Source organism: Podarcis liolepis (assembly GCF_965112155.1).
Source record: "Podarcis liolepis genome assembly, chromosome: 16".
NCBI lineage: Eukaryota > Metazoa > Chordata > Lepidosauria > Squamata > Lacertidae > Podarcis > Podarcis liolepis.
Genome location: NC_139567.1, coordinates 36233304 through 36254029, shown reverse-complemented (window position 1 = coordinate 36254029; position 20726 = coordinate 36233304). Strand labels below are relative to the sequence as shown.

The following is a 20726-nucleotide window of genomic DNA, read 5'->3' as shown; positions in this document are numbered from 1 at the left end:
GACTTCGGGATGGTTTTATTCGATGTTTTAATCTGCTGCAAACCACTTTGAGATTTTTGTTTTCTTTAAAATATAAAGCTATATGGAAATGAAATGAATAGCAATAAAAAATCTCATTGTAAAAAAAAAAAGGCCGTTGTGGTGACCGTAACCTAGGTTTAAGGTGCTGTTTGCTGATTAGCTTATATATCTGAGTTTCTAACACTGCTAGTAGCTACTGATTGCCTAATTCTTCTATAATGCACCATCCCAGGGACACAAAACTACGGAGGACACCTGGACTTTGCTACACATTCGGATCCTGGGTTATAGGCTTTATTTATTTATTTTGACATATATACTACATCATTACATTACTCATTACAGTGGTACCTCGGGTTAAGTACTTAATTCGTTCCGGAGGTCCGTTCTTAACCTGAAGCACCACTTTAGCTAATGGGGCCTGCTGCTGTGCCGCCGGAGCACGATTTCTGTTCTCATCCTGAAGCAAAGTTCTTAACCTGAAGTAATATTTATGGGTTAGCGGAGTCTGTAACCTGAAGTGTCTGTAACCTGAAGTGTCTGTAACCCGAGGTACCACTGTAACCCGAGGTACCACTGTATATATAATGAGTTGGGAGGGGGGGAAAGTTTAAAATAACATTTCTGGGAAAAACCAGAGGCTTTTTGACTAGGAATTTTAGGTGCAGGTACCAAAGGAGAAGTACCCCATAATGACCAAACCCCCAAATGTTAACTACAGGGAGCACGCTAATAATTAATTTTAATTTTTATATTTAAATCCTTGTTATACTCATATTGTCCTTTGTATTTCTGATATTTTTTATGATCTGTGATATTGTGTGTGTTGACGCTGGTCTGTGACCGTATTAATAAATTCATTCATTCATTCAACCTGAAGTACTATTTCTGGGTTAGCGGAGTCTGTAACCTGAAGCGTATGTAACCTGAAGCGTATGTAACCCGAGGTACCACCGTACTAACATTTATGCCCCACACCTTCCAATAAGCTCAGCATAGTTACATGGTTCACCCCCCTTCATTTTACCTGCACAACCACCCTGTAAGGTGGACATTGGAGGCAGCAACTGGCGCCAAGGTCACCCCCCCACTGAGCTTTCATGGCTGCGAGGAGCATTTGAACCTTTGGCCTCCCAAGCGCGAGATCAGTACTCTAACCCTTACAGACAAAACACACTTGCAGGGGTAGGTGTCAGGGGACTCCCAAGCAAAGCGTGTGAATCAGATCAGATGAGACAGTTACTACAGGACAGGCCTAGTTCACACCAACTCAGGGTGGGGGTGGGAATCTGTGTGTGAGCTGTACCATTTCAGGGGAAAGGGGGGGCGCTCTCAAAGGATGGAATGCTCTTCAATACAGAAAAACAAATAAATCCTTGCAACTGGGTATTATCAAGGAAAAAGGCAAGGCTATCCACCCTCCCTTCTTGCCAGTGGGACGTCGTTTGCAAATAAGGTTACGCAGGGGTCATTCACAAATCCTGGGAGTCATGGGAGAAGAGGGCCAAAGGTCATGACCCTCAAGCCTAAAAAGATGTGTTATGATGTAAGCAGATGGAGAGAGGGGGGGATTAACAGTTATTTCTCTCCCCCCCCCCAGTATGGATCCGTCCCAAGAGTGGGAAAACCAGCCCAAGGATTATTCTTCTGCAATACACCGCAGCCACTGCTCCGCAATATGGACAAGTAGATCTAGGCGTCCATGCGTCGGCTGGGGAAATGATTGACCACGTGAGGTTGCAAATAATTCCCCTTAGGAGTCCGAAGTTCAACACTTGGGAGGGTCCCCGAATGCAAAGAAGGTGCCGACTGGCTGTCAACACAAGGCCGACACTTTCACAAAGTTCGCTACCACCAAGGGGTGGGTGGGAGAATCTGGGTCACAGCTCACGGCCTATGCTTATGTTGTCAAAGTCCCAGTGAGTTCCACTGGGCTTACTCGCAAGCAAGGATAGACACAGGAGGCGAAGTAGGGACCTCAATAACCCACTGTAGCGGCCGAGTTGTGAAAATATGGGTCATGTTCAAGGAGAAAGCCCCCTCTCCCCCCCCCAATATAAATATCTCATTTTAATTTCTGTTTTAATGGTTTGGCCTTGTAAGCCGCTTTCCATGCATTGCTGGGAATGTATCGAAAGGGACTAAAGCGATTGGAGATTATTCAGGAGCAACCACCTCCAAAGCAGGGTGGGCTGGGAGATTTAGCCCAGAATGTGGTGAAAGCAAGCAGAAGTTAGGGCCGCCTACTTTAGAAACCCACCTTAGAGACTTTTACTGACAAGCAAGCTTCACTGGCCTGGACCCTTACCCCTAACACCACATAGAGCAGCAGCAAGGCTTAATGGGGGGGGGGGAGCGTATACAGAACTGCAACCTTTTCACACGTCACAAGCCACCTTGCAAACCAACCACCGTCGGAAAGGTCATATATATGGAACCGCAAGAGGCCAAGGAACAGGAAATTTTTCCGGGTCGCCGTCTCCAAAGGGCTGGGAGAGGGGAAATGGAGTTAGAGACAGGGGTCATTACCCCAAGAAACAGTCCAAGCGAGACAGCTACACTGGGGCGGGCGCTTTCTCCCTACCCTAACCCCAACAACCCCCAAATAGTAAAACATGCTTAAAAGGATTGCAGCTTTCTCTATTTTTTTAGGGGGGGAGAGGAGAACAGGTTTGAGTACACTTGTCGGAAAAGCAAAGAAAAAAGAAACTAACCGCGCGCACCTATATACACACTGCACCCATAAAAAAATAAGAGGGTGGCGAGTTGTTCCAGCGTAACTCCCGTCCCCAAAGCGAAAAAGGCTGCACCCAGCGTTAGGTCTGCTCGAGAGTAACGAAAGGGAGTCAGACCCACCCGCTCCGGGCCGGGGTCTTACTCGCGAGTAGGAAACAAGCCGGAGCAAGGAGAGTTTGAAACACTTTGCCCATGGGCAGGGCTGTCATTCCTTGGGAAGGTGAAACGCTGCAGGGAACCCGGAGGAAGGATCCACCCGGGATCCGACCGCGCAAGACGGCTCACCTGCGCTGAGCTCCGGCTCCTTGCCGGCCGGGCCCGGGCTGCCCCGCTGCTGCTGGCCCTCGTCCTCCGCCGCCGCCGCCGCCCCTGCAGGAGCCACCTCGTCCGCCTTGATGACCATGGCCGGTCTCTCCGCCGCCTCCGCCTGCCTTCCCTTCCTCGCTGCCTCTGGCGAAGGCGCCGCCGCTGCCGCTGCTCCTGGCGCTGCTGCTGCTGCTGCTGCGAAGGACGGAGAGAGCCACTCGCAGCCCCACGTGGTGCGCGCTTCACCTCCGGCGGCCGCTCTCTCGCTCGCTCTCCCACCCTCTGCCCGAGTCAAACTCCGCCCGGCGACGGCGACGGTGCCCCGGCTGGGACAAAAAACGGGAGGGGGCGGAAGAGGCGGGGCAGAAACGCCTTAAAGGGACAGCGGAGTCAGAGGGAAGGGGGAGGGCAAGGGGGGAGGGGGAGGACAGAGGAAAAGGAGGGGAGAAGAAGATGGGAAGGAGTATAATGACCAAGCTGCAATTTAAATGATTTTCTAAAAAATAAGTCGTGTCTCTTTGCTTCCCAATTTGTATTCCGCCCCCCCGATTTCTTCATTGGAACTTCAAAAAGTACATCATTCTAGGTGCGCTAAACATGGCGAGGCGTAAATGAAAGAAACAGCACCCCGTTTAGAAGGGAAAGTAGAGGGGGGAGAGGGGAACCCCCCAAAGCTGTATACTTTACAAAGTTGTTATGGTACTTCACCAGATCTTAACCTATTACAGTATTTGTAAGAATGAATTCATTGAATTTGTCCAGGGTGAATCTGCGTTTATAGTCACGTTGTTCATATGTTGCGAGTTTGTATAAGTCTCCAATCACAGAAGGGAGCCGCATTTTTATTTTTCCAATTCACCTGTATCAGTCTTTTGGCCGTGGTAAGGGTACGAAGAGTCCGTTCATATTGTCCTTTTGTAAGGTTCCATGTGCTGGACATATAATTCAAAAGGATATTTTGCTCTGCAAATGTAAGGTTGTTCTGTACAGTTCTGTCACTGCAGGTGAATAGCCAGTGTGTTGCTATGCAAAGCCCCAAACAACCGGGGCCCAGTTTGCCTTAAGGACTGTTGTAGCACCTGGGTCACTGAGAGCATCCGGACGAATACTTTTAGTCCTCTCCCATTTAAACAGGCCTCATTGGCTTCAACTAGAAGCCAGGCATTTAGTGTTGCCCATATTATGCAGTGGTATACTTTTTCTCCGCAGAGATTTGGCAGGCATCATTGCATTTGACATTCAGGTGTCTCTTGAAGACTTTCCCTCTGAAGACAGGCCTAAGCAAGTATTTTTTTTAAAAAAATGTTTTTCGGCATTTTAATGATTATTCTGTATTCCTTCTGAAATTCTTCTGGATGCTGCCGTGATGTTTTGCTAGAGGGAGGTATATAAATACCTTTATAAATAAATAAAGAGCAAGGAGCAATAAGAGGGTGGTCCCTAGCAGCCACCTAACTGGACACTGACCTGTCAACCCTAATTGCAGCAACATTATAGTTTTTTTTCATGTTGCTAAGGTTGCAATCTGATGCACACTTACCTGAGAGCAGGGATGGGGTGGGGAGTTTGATTTTTGTTTGGGTTTTAATGAGAAACTACCTACCTAAAACCTCTCAAACCAATACACAAGCCGAGACATTGCTGTCCTTTGAAATCCACACTTCTCTGAATTTTGCAATGCAGGTCTCCAACCAATAGGTGCAAAAATGTGTATATTTGGAGAGTGTGTGTGTTATATTGGGTGGGAAATGGCTTCCAGGAATGTGTCAAGAAGCCAGGCAAAGATGTGTGTATTAAGATAAATTCTCACTAAAATCCTGGCAAAGTTACCTGAGAGTAACACAACGGAAATTGCTTTCGAGTCAACTTGCGTGCCCAGTGAAACTGAACCCAGAAGTGAGTCCTGAGTCAGCATCTTCTTCTGAACAGGTGTCCCATCACCTGTAGATGCCACATTCTCAGACTTGGGCTCAACGGTGACTAGGAGTGACTCACTCATGGGAGAAAGTACCTGTCACTCTTTGGTTATTTATGTAATACGCCATTTATCCAGGGCACTTCATTATCAGCAGATCTTCACCCTGTTGAATATCTCTGGCTTTCCTTCATTCTCTCTGAAGCCAAGTGCCGCACTCATCTCTTCCAATGCTGCTTTATAATAACATGACCCACTCCCTCCAAAAACTTTCTGTCAGTGGCGTGTGGTCGGTGGACTAGAGGGGCTAGGCTAGTCCCCTAAATGTCTCCTTGGTGCCTCCTTCGCAAAGTGTGGAAAGTTTCTGCCCAGCTTAGGAGAGAGCCACGATGCTGATACGCGGGACATCCAGACGTCACAACATCACACGTGCAACGTAGGCCCCCCCCCATCACCCTTGCACTGTTCCCCTATGAAAAATATCACTGCACGCCAGTGCATTTTGTCTTTACCTGTGTGTATATATTTAGAGATATATAGGTACAAGTCTCTTGCAGAAGATCTATTTATTGAGCATTCATCCAGCTTTGCTTGCATAAAGCTTACATGGAGGTTAGAATATATCCACGTTGGACTGACGTCGGTTCCGATTTGTTTGAGGGGAGGTAATACAACAGTGAGCACCCTAATTTTGCTTGCACACGGTATATATGTATTTGTGTTTCCTTCTCCCCCACTCCTGGCACTTTTAAGTTTGTTTCCCTGCCACTTTCCAAACCGCAAAAAGAAAGAGTTTTTAACAAGTGGGTTTGTTGTACTGGGGCAACAAATCAATTCAGTCTGCTGTAATTGTGGATTGCAGGGGATTAGATGACCCTGACCTGTATACCCACTTTGGTGGCCAAATGCCAAAGAGACAGGGCTCCTCTGACTTTAACAGTTGTGCAGATGGGGGAACTTCAGCAGGTGCAGCTTGTCATGCAAGGCACACCTGCTGAAATTCCCCTTCCAGTGCAAGTTTTAAAGGCACAGCACCCCTTGTCCTCTTTTGCATCCAATCAACCTGATGCCAACTTAGGATAGCATCCTGTGCCTCAAGTGAAGTGGCATCTGGCCACAATGAACTGGGAAAGTCGTTAAGGTGCTAATGCTTATGTTCTAATATGTATTAGATTGGTGAGAATGTGTGAGTGCGTTTATGATGTCTGTAGGATTTATAATGCATGCATAGGAAACTTAACCGTGTAAACCTATCCATACCTACTCAGGGAGAAGTCTCCTTGTGTTCAGTGGGGCTTGCTCCCAGGCAAGGGGGCAAAGCAGGAGAGGAAACCTCTTTTTCTGTTTAGGGCCTCATTCCTTTGGGGGCAGTACATTGAGGGCTGCAGGCCAGTGGTGGGAAATGGGGCCACTGCCTGTGTTAGTTAAATGGCACTAGCCCTAGACTAGGTAAAGGTAAAGGGACCCCTGAGCATTAGGTCCAGTCATGGCCGACTCTGGGGTTGCGGCGCTCATCTCACTTTATTGGCCGAGGGAGCCGGCGTATAGCTTCCGGGTCATGTGGCCAGCATGACTAAGCCGCTTCTGGCGAACCAGAGCAGCACACGGAAACACCGTTTACCTTCCCACCGGAGTGGTACCTATTTATCTACTTGCACTTTGACGTGCTTTTGAACTGCTAGGTTGGCAGGAGCAGGGACCGAGCAACGGGAGCTCACCCTGTCGCGGGGATTCGAACCGCCAACCTTCTGATCGGCAAGTCCTAGGCTCTATGGTTTAACCCACCACGCCACCCCATTTCCCTTTTCTTTTGCCTCTGCGTTCTCTCTCTCTCTCTTTCTTGTACGCGCCCTATTTCTCTCTCTTTCCAGCACACCCTTCCCCTATTTTTTCACCCTCCCTGCCATTCACGTAAAGTTAGGCAAAGCCACATGACCCCCACCGGGGTGTAGGAATGGCATACCCACCAACATTTCTCCAATGAAAATAGAGATGTCCCATTCCATAATGATAATTTTAATATTTATACCCCCCCATCTTACTGGGTTGCTCCAATCTGGGCAGCTTTCAACACACACACACTGTTAAAAACCTTCCATATCGAGGATTGCTTTCAGATGGTTCAGGGGTAGGGCAACTCCATACCCTCCAACATTTCACAAATGAAAATAGGGACATCCTAAGGAAAAATGGGACATTCCAGGATCAAATCAAAAACCGGGATGGATTCTGTAAATCAGGGATGTCCCTGGAAAATAGGGACACGTGGAGGGTCTGGAATGGAGGTTGAAAGTAAGAGCTAATTCTCTGTCCTGCCCAACTAAAAACTGATCATCGCCATATGCAAACTTCTATACTTCAGCGTGGAGTACGGAGAGAAAGGTTTGAATCGGCTCCTGTTAGCTCTGCCCCTTTAACAATGGTTCGTTCTAGAAAGCAACCAGCACAGCTATCAAGTGATTTGTGTTACTGAAAGCTTCACCTGCCTGCTTCTGTGGTGCAAACACCTGTTAAGGTCTCTGTGATTGGCAGAGTTGGCAGATTCAGGGAGCTTCAACCTGATTCCTCTAGAAGAGCAAGGTAGTTTTTCTTACTCTCACACAGCTGGGGCTTCAAGCTCATTGGTCCTTGTTCAAGACAGTACTCATGCTTATCGTATTAACACACTTGGCCCTATTGTCTCTCCAAAACCATATGACCTCTCATTAGGCATGGAGGAGAAATTAACTCCAGCTGGCATTTAAAGGGGGAACTGCCTAATTCACTTCCTGAAACGATATTTGAACTGAAACCACAGCCAAGCTTCGAAATTTGCAGTGCAATTATCCAGCCAAATATCTTGTTTTAGGGAAAATGCATATAGTTCTATGTGTGTGTCAAGTGTACATAAAACGCATACATTTGTGAAAATAACATGCTATTAGGCAAGAATTGCTTGCAGAAATGTGCACAACCTTAGGAGAAATTTGCACTAACACTTTGCGAATTTTCACGAGGACTTAAAAAATTGCAAACTGATGCAGAGGTCATCATCATTGGGTACAGGCAACCCCGAATATCAGGGGCAATGGAAAGACGCTGTTCTGCCCCTGCTCTACTCTTTGAGTGACGTCTTTCATGACATTTCTGGATTCAGCGCTGTGCGTGTGTGCGCAATTGCACACATATCAGTCATGCCTAAAATGGGGGGTTTGCCTGTACTTGCAATGGCCCAATAGGGAGCCCACATTGTGATATATCAGTATATTGTGATGTTTAGCTGGTGATATATCACACTGTTGAAAATCGGACATCCCCCTAATTTTGACCAGGGAAAAGGCTTGTACCACTTTGACCCAGCCTCTGAAAACAGACGTAGCAGAATGCCTTCAGCCTGTCCCCTCGCCGCTGAAGATCATCTCAGTTGAGGATGCTATGAGACTTCTTCTGGGGTGGTGATGTTTATCCTATGCTTGTTTCCAGGCCTGGCAAAGATGGTGTTGAGAGGGTCCGACTGTGGAGTGCTCCATCGCTTCCGGCAGAAGACGTCATGGATGAGTTTCCTTGCTTCCTTGCTTGCGAATGCAAGAGTGCCATTGTGCGTCCTGGGGGTGAGTCAGTGTGAGTGTGGCAGGCACCAGAGCGAGGAAGGGATATCCCTCTTCGCCACCCCCACTCCGAGACTCTGCACAGACAGGCTTAATCGTGGCAACGCAGCAGGAGGATGGATGAGACAAGAACAGGCACGTTCAGGAAGGAGACTCCGCTATTTAGCCGAGCACAGTTCCTCTGAGTCGCAGATCAAGCACCTCATTCCTGCAACAGCACTAGGAAGCAGGCTGCTAAGAAGCCTTTCTGCGGCACATCACAGCTCCCCTCTGGGAACTGTAGTCAGTTAAGGGTGCTGAGCATTGCTGGGAGAGCCCAGCTCCCCTCACGGAGCTACTGTTCCCAGAGGGGTTTAAGAATGGCTCTCCTTCTTTCCCAGGGAACTCTGGGGATTTCAGCTCAGTGGTGTAGCGTGGGGGGTGCAGGGGGCCCCGGCCGCACCGGGCACAACATCTGGGGGTTAGGGTTATGGGGTGCAAATCCACGGGTTAGGGGGCGCAAATTACTTGCCTTGCCCCGGGTGCTGACAACCCACGCTACGCCACTGTTTCAGCTCTCCAAGGAGAACATCAGAAGAGGCTGCTGGATCAAGCCAAGGGCCCAGCGTCCCGTTCTCACAATAGCCAACCAGATGTCTGTGGGAAATCTGCAAGCCTGACCTGAACACAAGACCACTCTCCTCATCTGTGGTTTCCAGCAATTGATATTCAGAAGCATTGCTGCCTCTGACCAGGGAGCAGGAGCTTAGCCACCACAGCTAACAGCCATGGATAGCCTTTCCCTCCAGGAATTTGTCATCTTGTAACTCTCAGCACCAGGGAGGGACGCAGGTGGCGCTGTGGGTTAAACCACAGAGCCTAGGACTTGCTGATCAGAAGGTTGGCGGTTTGGGGGCGGTTCGGGGTGAGCTCCCATTACTCGGTCCCACCTCCCAACCTAGCAGTTTGAAAGCACGTCAAAGTGCAAGTAGATAAATAGGTACTGCTCCGACGGGAAGGTAAACGGCGTTTCCGTGCACTGCTCTGGTTCACCAGGAGCGGCTTAGTCATGCTGGCCACATGACCTGGAAGCTGTACGCCGGCTCACTTGGCCAATAAAGCGAGATGAGCGCCGCAACCCCAGAGTCGGTCACGACTGGACCTAATGGTCAGGGGTCCCGTTACCTTTACCTTAAACTCTCAGCACCAGACTTCCCAATATTCTTTGGGTGGCGGCGGGGGGGGGGGGGGACGACCCATGGCTGCTTCAAGCGATCTGATACGGCTTTAAATGTACAGTTAAAACAGTTGAAGTCCAGCAGTTCTTTTAAAAAAGCCAGTCAAATAACTGCTAAAAACATCAATTTGTTTTATTATTCATAGAGTTGCTATCAAGGCAGGACTTTTGTTGGGGACCCTTCCCAGTAGAAGGAGGAGGAAGGGACCCAGGATTTACCACATTTTGATGTAAGTTAAATAGAAAACAATGCTGTATAAAGGCTGGGTGTGTGCTAAGACATGATAGTATGCAAGCCAACCAAATCCTACTCTTTAATGGATGAAAATTAGTCCCATCTGTTAATTTCAGCAGGTCTGCTTTAACAGCCATGGCTCCCCCCCCCCCGAAGAATCCTGGAAACTGTAGTTTGTCAAATGTGCTGAGAGTTGTTAGGAGACTGCTATCCCCCAACAGAGCTGGAATTCCCAGCATTCCTTGGGAAGAAGCCTTGGTTGTTAAGCTACTCAGAGAACTGGAGCTCTGTGAAGGGAACTGTGGTCTCTTCACAACTCTCAGCACCCTTTACAAACTACAGTTCCCAGGATTTTTATTTTTATTTATTTTGGGTGGGAGGGGAGCCATGACTGTTTAAAGTGTTTTAATACTGCTTTAAGTATCCGGGGGCCTATGTTAGGTCATTTCAATGCATCTAGTTTGTAAAACTTAATTGAATACCGCACCACAGATCATTACTGTGCCTATTCTTAGATTCAGCCGTCCCTGGCATTTCAAACAAATTCAGGGGCAGGGGGGTGTTGCTGATACAGATTAAGCCTTGAGTAAAGGTTAAGCCAGCCTTCCTTCTCCCCCGAGCACAGCAGGCATGGGAAACACTAGGACAAGATTTCCTTGTAATCAATCCAGGTTTCCCGTTATAAAGCCAGACCCTTCAAGCACCCCTATTTCCCAGGGACGTCCCTGATTTAGAGAAGCCGTCCTGGTTTCTGATTTGATCCCTGAACGTCCCACTTTTCCTTAAGATGTCCCTATTTTCATTGGAGAAATGTTGGAAGATATGGAGTTATCTGACTCCCGAGCCATCTGAAGGCAATCCTGTGTATAGGGAAGTTTTTTTTTAATTAAATGTTTAATGTTTTATGTTTTTATATATGTTAGAAGCTGCCCAGAATGCCTGGGGCAACCCAGTAAGATGTGTGGGGTATAAATAGTAAAATTATCATTATGGAATGGGACATGTTGGAGGGTATAGTAGCACTTAAATCCCCCGGTCACTGAGAGCATTCGAAGGATTACTTTTCGTCCTCTCTCATTTAAAGAGGCCTCACTGGCTTCAACTGCTGTACAGTGGTGCCCCGCAAGACGAATGCCTCGCAAGACGGAAAACTCGCTAGACGAAAGAGTTTTCCGTTTTGGAGGTGCTTCGCAAAACGAATTTCCTATGGGCTTGCTTCGCAAGACGACAATGTCTTGCGAGTTCCTGCTGGCTTTTTCCCCTCCCCCCCTTTTCTAAGCCGCTAAGCCGCTTATCAGCTGATCCGATCAGCAGATAAGCCGCTAAAAGCCGCTAATAGCGCTAATCCGTCAATGGGCTTGCTTCGCTAGACAAAAAAAACGCTAGACAAAGAGAATCACAGAACGGATTCTTTTCGTCTTGTGAGGCACCACTGTAGTTTCCTTTGTTGTTTCAAATGTATGAAATTTCCACAACTACACTGTATTTTTCCGTGTATAAAACACCCCCATGTATAAGACGTCCCCTCTTTTGGGGGACTCCAAATTAAGAAAACACCCCTCAGCACTATCCAGGTATAAGACGAGCCCCAATTTTAAACCTATTTTTTTGGTAAAAGCCCCCCCCCCCCTAGTCTTACACACGGGAAAATACGGTATGTTGCGAGGAATCTAGTAGCTAAATGGACCCAGTTTCTTGGAAAGGGAGGAGGAAATTTGGAGCAATGGATGCCTTTTACCCCTGGGCTCCAACGGATGGTCAATTGATTTGACTTTTGCTGAGTCATCCTTTCTGAAAAGTTGCCAGGTTTACAGTATAAACTTGGCAGGGGAAGGGAGAAAACAAGAGCTCTCCCCGTTCGGCAGCAAGCACAGGCATATTCCTCACGCGGCGGGTGACTCAACAGGAGTGTGCGCGCACAATCTCTCTCTCTCTCTCTCTCTCTCTCTCTCTCTCTCTCTCACACACACACACACACACACAAACAGCAAGGCCTCTTACACCTCTCCCCAGTATAATCTGCCCCGAGACCATTCTGCGAAGGACAGGGAATGTGCAAACAGTAAAAAAAAAAAAAAAAAGTAATGTAGTGCTTAGAGTGTTGCACTAGGATAAATCTAATAATTTTAATTTTTTTTTTTTTGAGATGGATCTATTTTTTAAAAAACGTGGACTCAATAATAAAGATAAATAAGACAGGACGTGTGTTACAAAGAAAAAAATTACCGTACTTTTCTGTGTATAAGACTAGGTTTGTTTCTTTAAACATTATGCTTAAAAGTGGGGGTCGTCTTATACCGTATTTTTCGCTCTATAACACGCACCAGACCATAACACGCATGTAGTTTTTAGAGGAGGAAAACAAGAAAAAAAATATTCTAAACGAAATAGTGGATATATGATTTTTGTGGTTCATGCTGTGGCCACAGACATGTGATCTGACAGTGAGTTTGGAGTAGCCCAATGCAAAAATCCTGAGGATCCATGTGGATCCATGCTTTGTAACCATGGAGGAGGGAAGGAAGGGGAACCATGGATCCTCTGTTCACGACTGCAGCAGATTCCCCCCCCCCGCCACCCGCAGGCATTCGCTCCATAACACGCACAGACATTTCCCCTTACTTTCTAGGAGGAAAAAAGTGAGTGTTATGGTGCAAAAAATACGGTACATGGATAGTGCATAGGGTGGACATTTGATTGGTTGCTGCTGCGGCTGTCAGCGGCTAGTGGGCGTGTTATTGGTTGCTGCATCAATGGCTGGTGTTGATTGGCTGACGCTGCGGGAGTCGGGCGGGCGATTGGCAGCTTCTGCCGGCGAGGGGACGGATGAGAGGCGGATTTTGGGACACGTGCGGGTGAGTGATTTTCAGCAACCCCCCCCCCAAAAAAAGCTCAGCAACTCTGCGTAATCCCCCCAAAAATCAGCTCAACAACTCTGGGGCAATCCTCTGCAAAAAAAAAATAAAAAAATGCTCTGTGCCATCTTCCCCCATTTTCTTAAATTTGAGTCCCCCAAAACAGGGGGTGTCTTATACATGGGGGCGTGTAATACACAGAAAAGTACGGTAGATGTGATTTGCCTTCCAGAAACTCATGTTGCAAAACGACATAGAAGAGTCTTGATAAATAAAAGATTGGGTGTGGACTGTTTAACATCAGTTAAAACTAGAAAAAGAGAGGTTGTGATCTATATTAAATCCAAATATGACCCGTATCAGTGGTTCAAGGATGCACAAGGAAGAATGATTGGGATACAGATAACAGTCTCCAGCGGCGTAGCGTGGGTTGTCAGCACCCGGGGCAAGGCAAGTAATTTGCGCCCCCTAACCCGGGGCAAGGCAAGTAATTTGCGCCCCCTAACCCCTAACCTGCCGCCGCTGCCAGCTTCTTCTTGCTGCTGCCTGGTCTGGTGTGGTGTGGTTCTCTCCCGCGCTCAGCGCTGCGCTGGACGGCCGCTGCACTGTCCCTCCCCCAGATAGTCCCTCGCTCTCTCTCCGCACCGCACGCCTGGCACCCACCCCCTCCACAGTGGGTGGCGACCCAGCGGCTCGGATCGGATTCGCACAGCCAGCACTGCAGTGAGAGAGAGTGAGTGAGCCAGGTAGGGGCAGAGAGCTGCGAGTGCTAGCGCGCCCCGCCCAGATGTTGCGCCCGGTGCGGCCGGCCCCCCCTGCACCCCCCACGCTACGCCACTGACAGTCCCGAATCTCGCTGGGTGACCTTGAGCAAGTCGCCGACTCTTTCAGCTTCTCCCACCTCACAAGGTTGTTTTGAGGATAACATGGAGAGAGGGAGAATCATGCATGCCGCCTCGGGGGGAAATGTGGTGTGTGTGATAAATAGCAACACGTACGCACCACCCGTGCTCTTGAAAGTTGATATGCTATATAGCCAGCTCCAGAATAATATTTTGCTATTCAGGATAGGGCGAGCCCTCAATATATTGCAACTGGACACACACACTCCCTGCACCGACACCTCCCAGAGATTGGCCCCAATCCCCAACCACTTTGCAGTGCATTGCGGGTCGCTCCCCCTGCTGTGTTGGTGCGACTGCTGTTGCAGCCACTGCCTGCCACCTCCAGTCCTGGGCTAGTGAACTAGCTAGCTAGGGACTCAGCGACATTAGTAAAGAAACAGCGATTTGAATGTGCTATAAACATGCAGCACAAGATGGCGCCAGAGAGCAGGGAATTTTAAAACGCGATTTTCCGTAGAGATTTTTTGTTGTTGTTGAAAAGATCTAATTTCTGACTTATTTATGACTCCCCCCCCCCCCCGTGTCCAGATCCAACCCAGCTTAGTTGGCTGTGGGGCTAGAATTAGCTAGGAGGAAGCCGTTTTTATACCCCGTCATGCAATGCAGAGCTAGCTATCCCAGAAGAGGTTGCTGGAGTAGCATGCAAGGCACCAGTCCCTGTGGACCCTGCTAGAACTCCCAGATTTTGTTCAGTTGTGCTGGGTGTTGACACTGTGAATCCTCACTGTGAATCTCAGCTATCTGCCAATCACCCATTCCCACCACCCTTCTGAGTAATACCCCTCCCCACCTTCTCACTATATAGAAGGATCTGGCAACTTCTGTTTCAGTGTATCTGAAGAAGTGTGCATGCACACGAAAGCTCATACCAAGAACTAACTTAGTTGGTCTTTAAGGTGCTACTGGAAGGAATTTTTTTATTTTGACTATGGCAGACCAACACAGCTACCTATCTGTAACTCTGAATCCTGTCACCCCCAGTTGTGCAGCATCAGACGTGCGCTCCAGGAACGGACGTTTCTCAGATCGGAAATTGGTTCAACGTAGGTATCCATCAGTAACAATGGACTAGTTTGGAGAATATGGCTTTTAATTGAAATGGTTTGCGCTGACCGGGAAAGACGTTTCCAACATCCTCAGGAAAGCAAAACGAAACAAAAAAAGCACCCCAGAAGAAACCATTGTGTACATCTGCAGTCTGTGTTAGGCCCAACTCTCAGAAACAGAAATGAAGCAGTAAGCTTATCCACACTGCGCTTTCAAATCACAGGTGAAACACTTTATTTCCCTGAAAAAATCCTGGTAAACCACAGCTTGTTAAAGCTGCTGTCTGGACTGTACCACTTCAGACTCTGGGTTTGTGGCTGCGGCAGTTCAAAGGATGGAATTATCCTCTACCAAAAGGAATCCTTACATGTTGAAAGCCAGCGTGTCATGGAGAAGGCTGCACTCAGACCCTTCCTCTGACATTGAGGTTTCTACATGCAGAGACATATGCAACGTTTTGTACTGAGGAAAGCAATATATATATATATATATATATATATATATATATATATATATATATATATTTTAAAAACCAAATGCACAGCCCTGCCAGACTTAAGGTTGTATTATGAAGCTGCAGCCTTCTGCTGGATGAAAGATTGGATGCTTTTAGAGAACACAGACGTCCTAGATCTGGAAAGGTTTAATAATTCGTTAGGATGGCATGCATATTTGTGGTACGACAAGGTAAAGACTCATAAAATGTTTAAAAACCATATTGTCAGAAAAGCAATATTTATGGTCTGGACAAAATATAAAGACTTATTAGAAAGTAAGACCCCGAGGTGGGTATCACCAGTGGAGGCCAAGGCTTGGAAAAAACCCAATATGGAGGCCGGTTGGCTGAAATATGGGGAAATAATAGAAAAAACTGGTGACAATTGGAGGTTACAGAGCTTTGAAAAACTAAAGAATAAGGTGCAAGATTGGTTTCATTATGCTCAATTACAAGAGGTTTTTAAGTTGGATAAAAAAATAGGATTCCAGGAGGAAAAATCGAAACTAGAGACAGAACTGTTAGAACCAAAGACTAAGGTACTTTCGAGAATGTATAACTTGCTGCTTAAATGGAACACTCAGGACAAGACAGTTAAATCAGCCATGATAAAATGGGCTCAAGACATTGGGCACAACATTATGTTTGAAGACTGGGAAAGGTTATGGACCACCGGTATGAAATTTACGGCATGTAATGCCCTGAAAGAAAACATTATGAAAATGATATACAGGTGGTACATGACCCCAGTCAAGCTTGCTAAGATATACCATTTGTCCGATAATAAATGCTGGAAATGTAAGGAGGCTGAAGGGACATTCTTTCACCTGTGGTGGACCTGTCCAAAAGTGAAGGCCTTCTGGGAAATGATTTACAATGAGTTAAAAAAAGGTGTTTAAGTACACCTTTCCTAAGAAACCGGAGGCCTTCCTCTTGGGCATTGTCGGCCAAAAGGTGTTAAAGAAGGATAGAACGTTTTTTTTTATGTATGCAACTACAGCAGCAAGAATTCTCATTGCAAAACATTGGAAGACTCAAGATTTACCCACACTGGAAGAGTGGCAGACGCAACTGATGGACTATATGGAATTGGCCGAGATGACTGCCAGGATCCGAGATTTGGGAGAAGAAGCAACGGAGGAGGATTGGAAAAAATTTAAGGACTATTTGCAAAAACTTTATAAGTTATATGAATTATAAGAATTCGCAGGATTTGGAAAGGCTAGCTCCAGCAACGAGATTGGGTTTATATGAAACTAAGTTATATTAATGAAAGGACCAACGTTTAAATATAACACTATATTGGTTTTAGCAACAAATGGATAATAAGTAATTTAAACTTAAATGTAAATATCTGAAAGTATAAAAGAATGCACGACACAAGGTCATAACTTGCTGACATTTTTATTGTTAAGAATGCACTGTGAGGGGGATGTGGGGAAGTCCGGTAGATGATTGGAAAGAAGTTTTGAAATGATGGAATTTTCTTTTTGCTTTTTTCTTTTTTGTTTTCTTTTTTCTTGTTTTTTTTTGTATGTCTTTATCTGGAAAAAATATAATAAAAATATTTTTTTAAAAAAAATAAAAACCAAATGCACAGGTATAGAATAAGGGGTCCCTGTCTTGGCAGCAGCAACATTGTCTGGGGGTCATGAGCCAGGTTTTTGTTATTTTACGGCATTGTGTGCTATCTGCTGCAACCTGCCCTGGCACCTCACGAGGAAGAGCAGCTAAGAAATTGAATGAATCAACAAGATCTCAAGAATTGTAGCTGACAGCAAGCTGAGCACAAATCAGCAGTGTGATGTGACTGAGAAAAAGAAAAAAGGCTACTGAATAATAGAGCCATCGAGTTTCCTAGCCGCCGCCACCACCAGAGTGCTACTTTATTCTGCAAGAGCTACTTCAATCTGAAGTGCTACTTCAGTCTGACCTCATCTGGACTCCTGTCTCCAGGTCTGGGCACCGCATCTTAAGAACGAGGGATGTAAAGGAGCTGGAAGATGTCTGTTGATTGGAAGAGGTTAGAATGAGGTTGTCAAACATGGCCAGGGCTAAGTCCTATGAGGAAAGCAGTGAGGGACTGGTTATACAGTATTTAGCTTGGAGAAGATTGTGTAGAGACCTGCTGGTCTTATTCAAAGTGCTGTTGACCTGAAGAGCACTTTGTTATTTAAAAAATGTTTTTTATTATTAAAATTTATATGTTGGAAGCTGCCCAGAGTGGCTGGGGCAACCCAGTATGATGTGTTGGGTATAAACAGAATAAAATTATCATTATGGAATGGGATGTCCCTATTTCATCGGAGAAATGTTGGAAGATATGCCATTCATACACCCCAAAAGGGGTCATGTAGCCTTGCCTAACTTTATGGATTTACAGAAGCCATCCCAGTTTCTGATTTAATCCTGGAATATCCCGCTTTTCCTTAGGACGTCCCTATTTTCGTCAGAGAAATGTGTGTGTGTGGGGGGGGTAATGGAGTTATCCAGCCCCCGAGCCATCTGAAGGCAACCCTGTATAGGGATTTTTAAAAATTTTTTAAATGATTTATTATGTTTTATATATATTAGAGTGGCTGGAGCAATCCAGCAATTCAGTCGGATGGGTGGGGTATAAATAGTAAAATGATGATGGAATAGGACATTCCTATTTTCGTCAGATAAATGTTGGAGGGTATGGAACATCTGGAGCAATTTATTGATGGGAAGAGCAAAGACTGTAGGATTTTATGAACACTATTTCAGCCAAGTAACATTCAGTGACATGAGTCTGCGTCTACGGTCTCTAGTGGCACAGTCCAGAGATCTGCATTTACCACCTCATCTAGCGGTTGTGAGAAGATGGCCTTACACTGTCATTGCCAGATCCAACATCTTACGTTGGTGTGGGCAAGCTTTGGTCTTCCAAAGGTTGCTGCACAACAACTCCCATAAGAGCAGTATTCATATATTCCTCCCCGCCCCAAAGTTTCACTTTAAGCGGACACAATTCTCAGAGCGCTTAAAAGCTAGACACACACATTGTGGAGGGGAGGCAACATTTTCATTTGGAAGGAGAACGTGCAACAAAATAAGACAAAAAGAGATGTTCAGCCAGCTGGACAATTCCAGAATGGAGGAGACGGATGCAAAATCAGGAAACCATAGCCCAAGTGATTGTTAAGCAACACCGAAGGCATCTTTAGCCCATGTGAATATAACAAGACGTACTGTTTACATAACTACAATGAGTTATTGCTATGCCTCAGCCTTCCCAAAGTCTCGTTGTGAAGCTGTACAAGTTAACAAAACATTTGAATGTTGGTCCTCATCGTACAAAGCGGGCCAATTTCATTTGGTACGCTCCCTGATAAATGTAAATACAGCAGATATTTACATTTGCGACACCTTTCCCAAAGCTGGCGCCCTTCAGATGTTGGGTCCCATCGGCCCCAGGCAATCCTTGTCAGTCACAGGTGATGGGTGTTGCCGTTCCAAACATCTGGAGGGAGCCAGGTTGAAGGAGGCCGATATACACAACAAACGCGCAACCAGTTGTCAGTTCCAGAAATTAAGTTCCACCTAGTTCAGTGGGACTTGCGCACAGGTAAAAGTACACAGGTAAAATGTGCCATTTCAGCTATTTATAATCCTCTTGCAGGAAGCCTATAACAGAAGATGGAGAAAGAACATCGTAAAAATCTCTTGTTCAGTGTATAATTTATACAAGGCAATCTGTACAACCACATACACCCATCCACAGCTGTTAGAAAAGATTCTGCATTTCATCAGGTGTGTGCTTTTGCGAGTTATTCCTTCAGACGCAGGGACTCCTTGCTTAAAAATGTAAAAACACTGGTAATATATATATATATTTATATATTTCTGATTGTGTTTATAGAAATACAAAGGTTTTATTGTTATTGTTATTATTATTTAAAAAAGAAACCCAAATCTTTTTGAATGTACAGTAGTTGCTCCGAATGAGCAAAGCCGCATTGCATACCCAGAAACCGCAACGCTTACGTAGCGCTACATGCGTGCGAAAGCGGGCTCCGTTCTGAGCTTTTCTCTGCGCATGCAATGGGGAAATCTTCGCCGCGCATGCACAGCGCTGGGCAAAGCAGCCTCAGGCGAGCCAGAGCTTCATTCCCATCTCAGAAGCACGCGGAGCTTCGGGCTGCAGCGAAACAGCCACTGAAGAAGCAGGAAAGGAGCGGAATTGCCCACATGTGGTTGTGGAAAAGAGCAGACAAGAATGCGTTATTTGAGGGGAAGCTGTTTTGCAAAAAGAAAAGAAAAGAGGGGGTTTCAGTACTGGAAAGGGCATAGGAAGATGCTTATGTTAGGAGAAGTTTGCCTGAAGAGGCTGATGAATCTCCACGACGACTTTAAATAAGATTCGCAAACTGATGTGAAAACACGGGAAAACTTAAGACTAGAAAAATAAGAAACCGAAATTGACAGATTTGCTCATCCCTAGTGCGACAGAGACACTGGCTTACCAGTGAGAAAATGGCTTCTGTTTATGTGTCCTGTAGCCTGTTGGCGGGCGCTGATTTCTGGTGCTGTCTGTAGCTGCATATATAAGCAGCGGAGGTTGTTCCCTTAGGACGAATGAGGTTCTGCCCCACCAACCTCAGTCTGCCTCTAGTCAGCGCCCATCTGTCTCCCTTCTTACTTACACACAGTCCAGAGTGGAGCCCGGGCTCTCAGCTTCCTCCTCCTCCTTGATCTCAGTATTGGCCTTGTAGAACTCAGCAGGGAGGAGGAGGAGGACAAAGCTAGAATGAATTCTCATTGGCTCTGGCGCCACCTACTGTTGGGCTCCCCACCTTCTGCCCTACCAGTCGCCAATGGGCATGAGCCACTACCATTCATGTGATTGCCAATATCCCATTCGCGTTTATTCCAAAGGTGGGGAACTTGTGGCCCTTAAGATGTTGCTGGACTACAACTCCCATCATCCCCGGCTATTGGCCACACTTGATGGGAGTTGGAGTTCACCAACTTCTGGAAGGCAACTGGTTTTTCAGCCCAGATCTATACGTTTTCCCAACTGCTCTATGCTTCCCAGCATAATGCGACCCTCATGGAAACAAAACTCCTGATGACTGGAACGTTTGATTGCCCAACTGAAAAATAATTATGTTACTGTGCACCTTGTATCTTTTTGCACTATGCAACTGCATGGATTTGCTCCTTCCTACACAAGAGGAAAAGGAAACATAGGACTAAGAAAGAGTAGCTGTAAATAAGCAGAGCCTGGTTCTGCGGACTCCGCAGGTCATTCAAAAGCTTCATTCCAAAGACTGCCAAGTTGGTACCTCTGAACTGCTTCATTCATTAGATAGGATCCAGTCTATGTCAGTTGAAACATAGTTCCCTCATGATTTCAATGGGAAATAAAGTAGGAATATAGGAA

At 46.3% G+C, this 20726-nt stretch overlaps 1 protein-coding gene across 1 annotated transcript in view; it reads right to left on the bottom strand.

Annotated features, from left to right (window-relative positions):
• CLUH (clustered mitochondria homolog) overlaps positions 1-3390 on the bottom strand; it is a 76204-nt gene extending 72814 nt beyond the window's left edge. Inside the window, exon 1 of the mRNA XM_083479520.1 lies at positions 3043-3390. Within this exon, the coding sequence (XP_083335646.1) occupies positions 3043-3160 (118 nt within the window). The 5' untranslated portion in view covers positions 3161-3390. The remainder of the gene's footprint in view (positions 1-3042) is intronic.
• Between the last annotated feature and the right edge of the window lie 17336 nt (positions 3391-20726).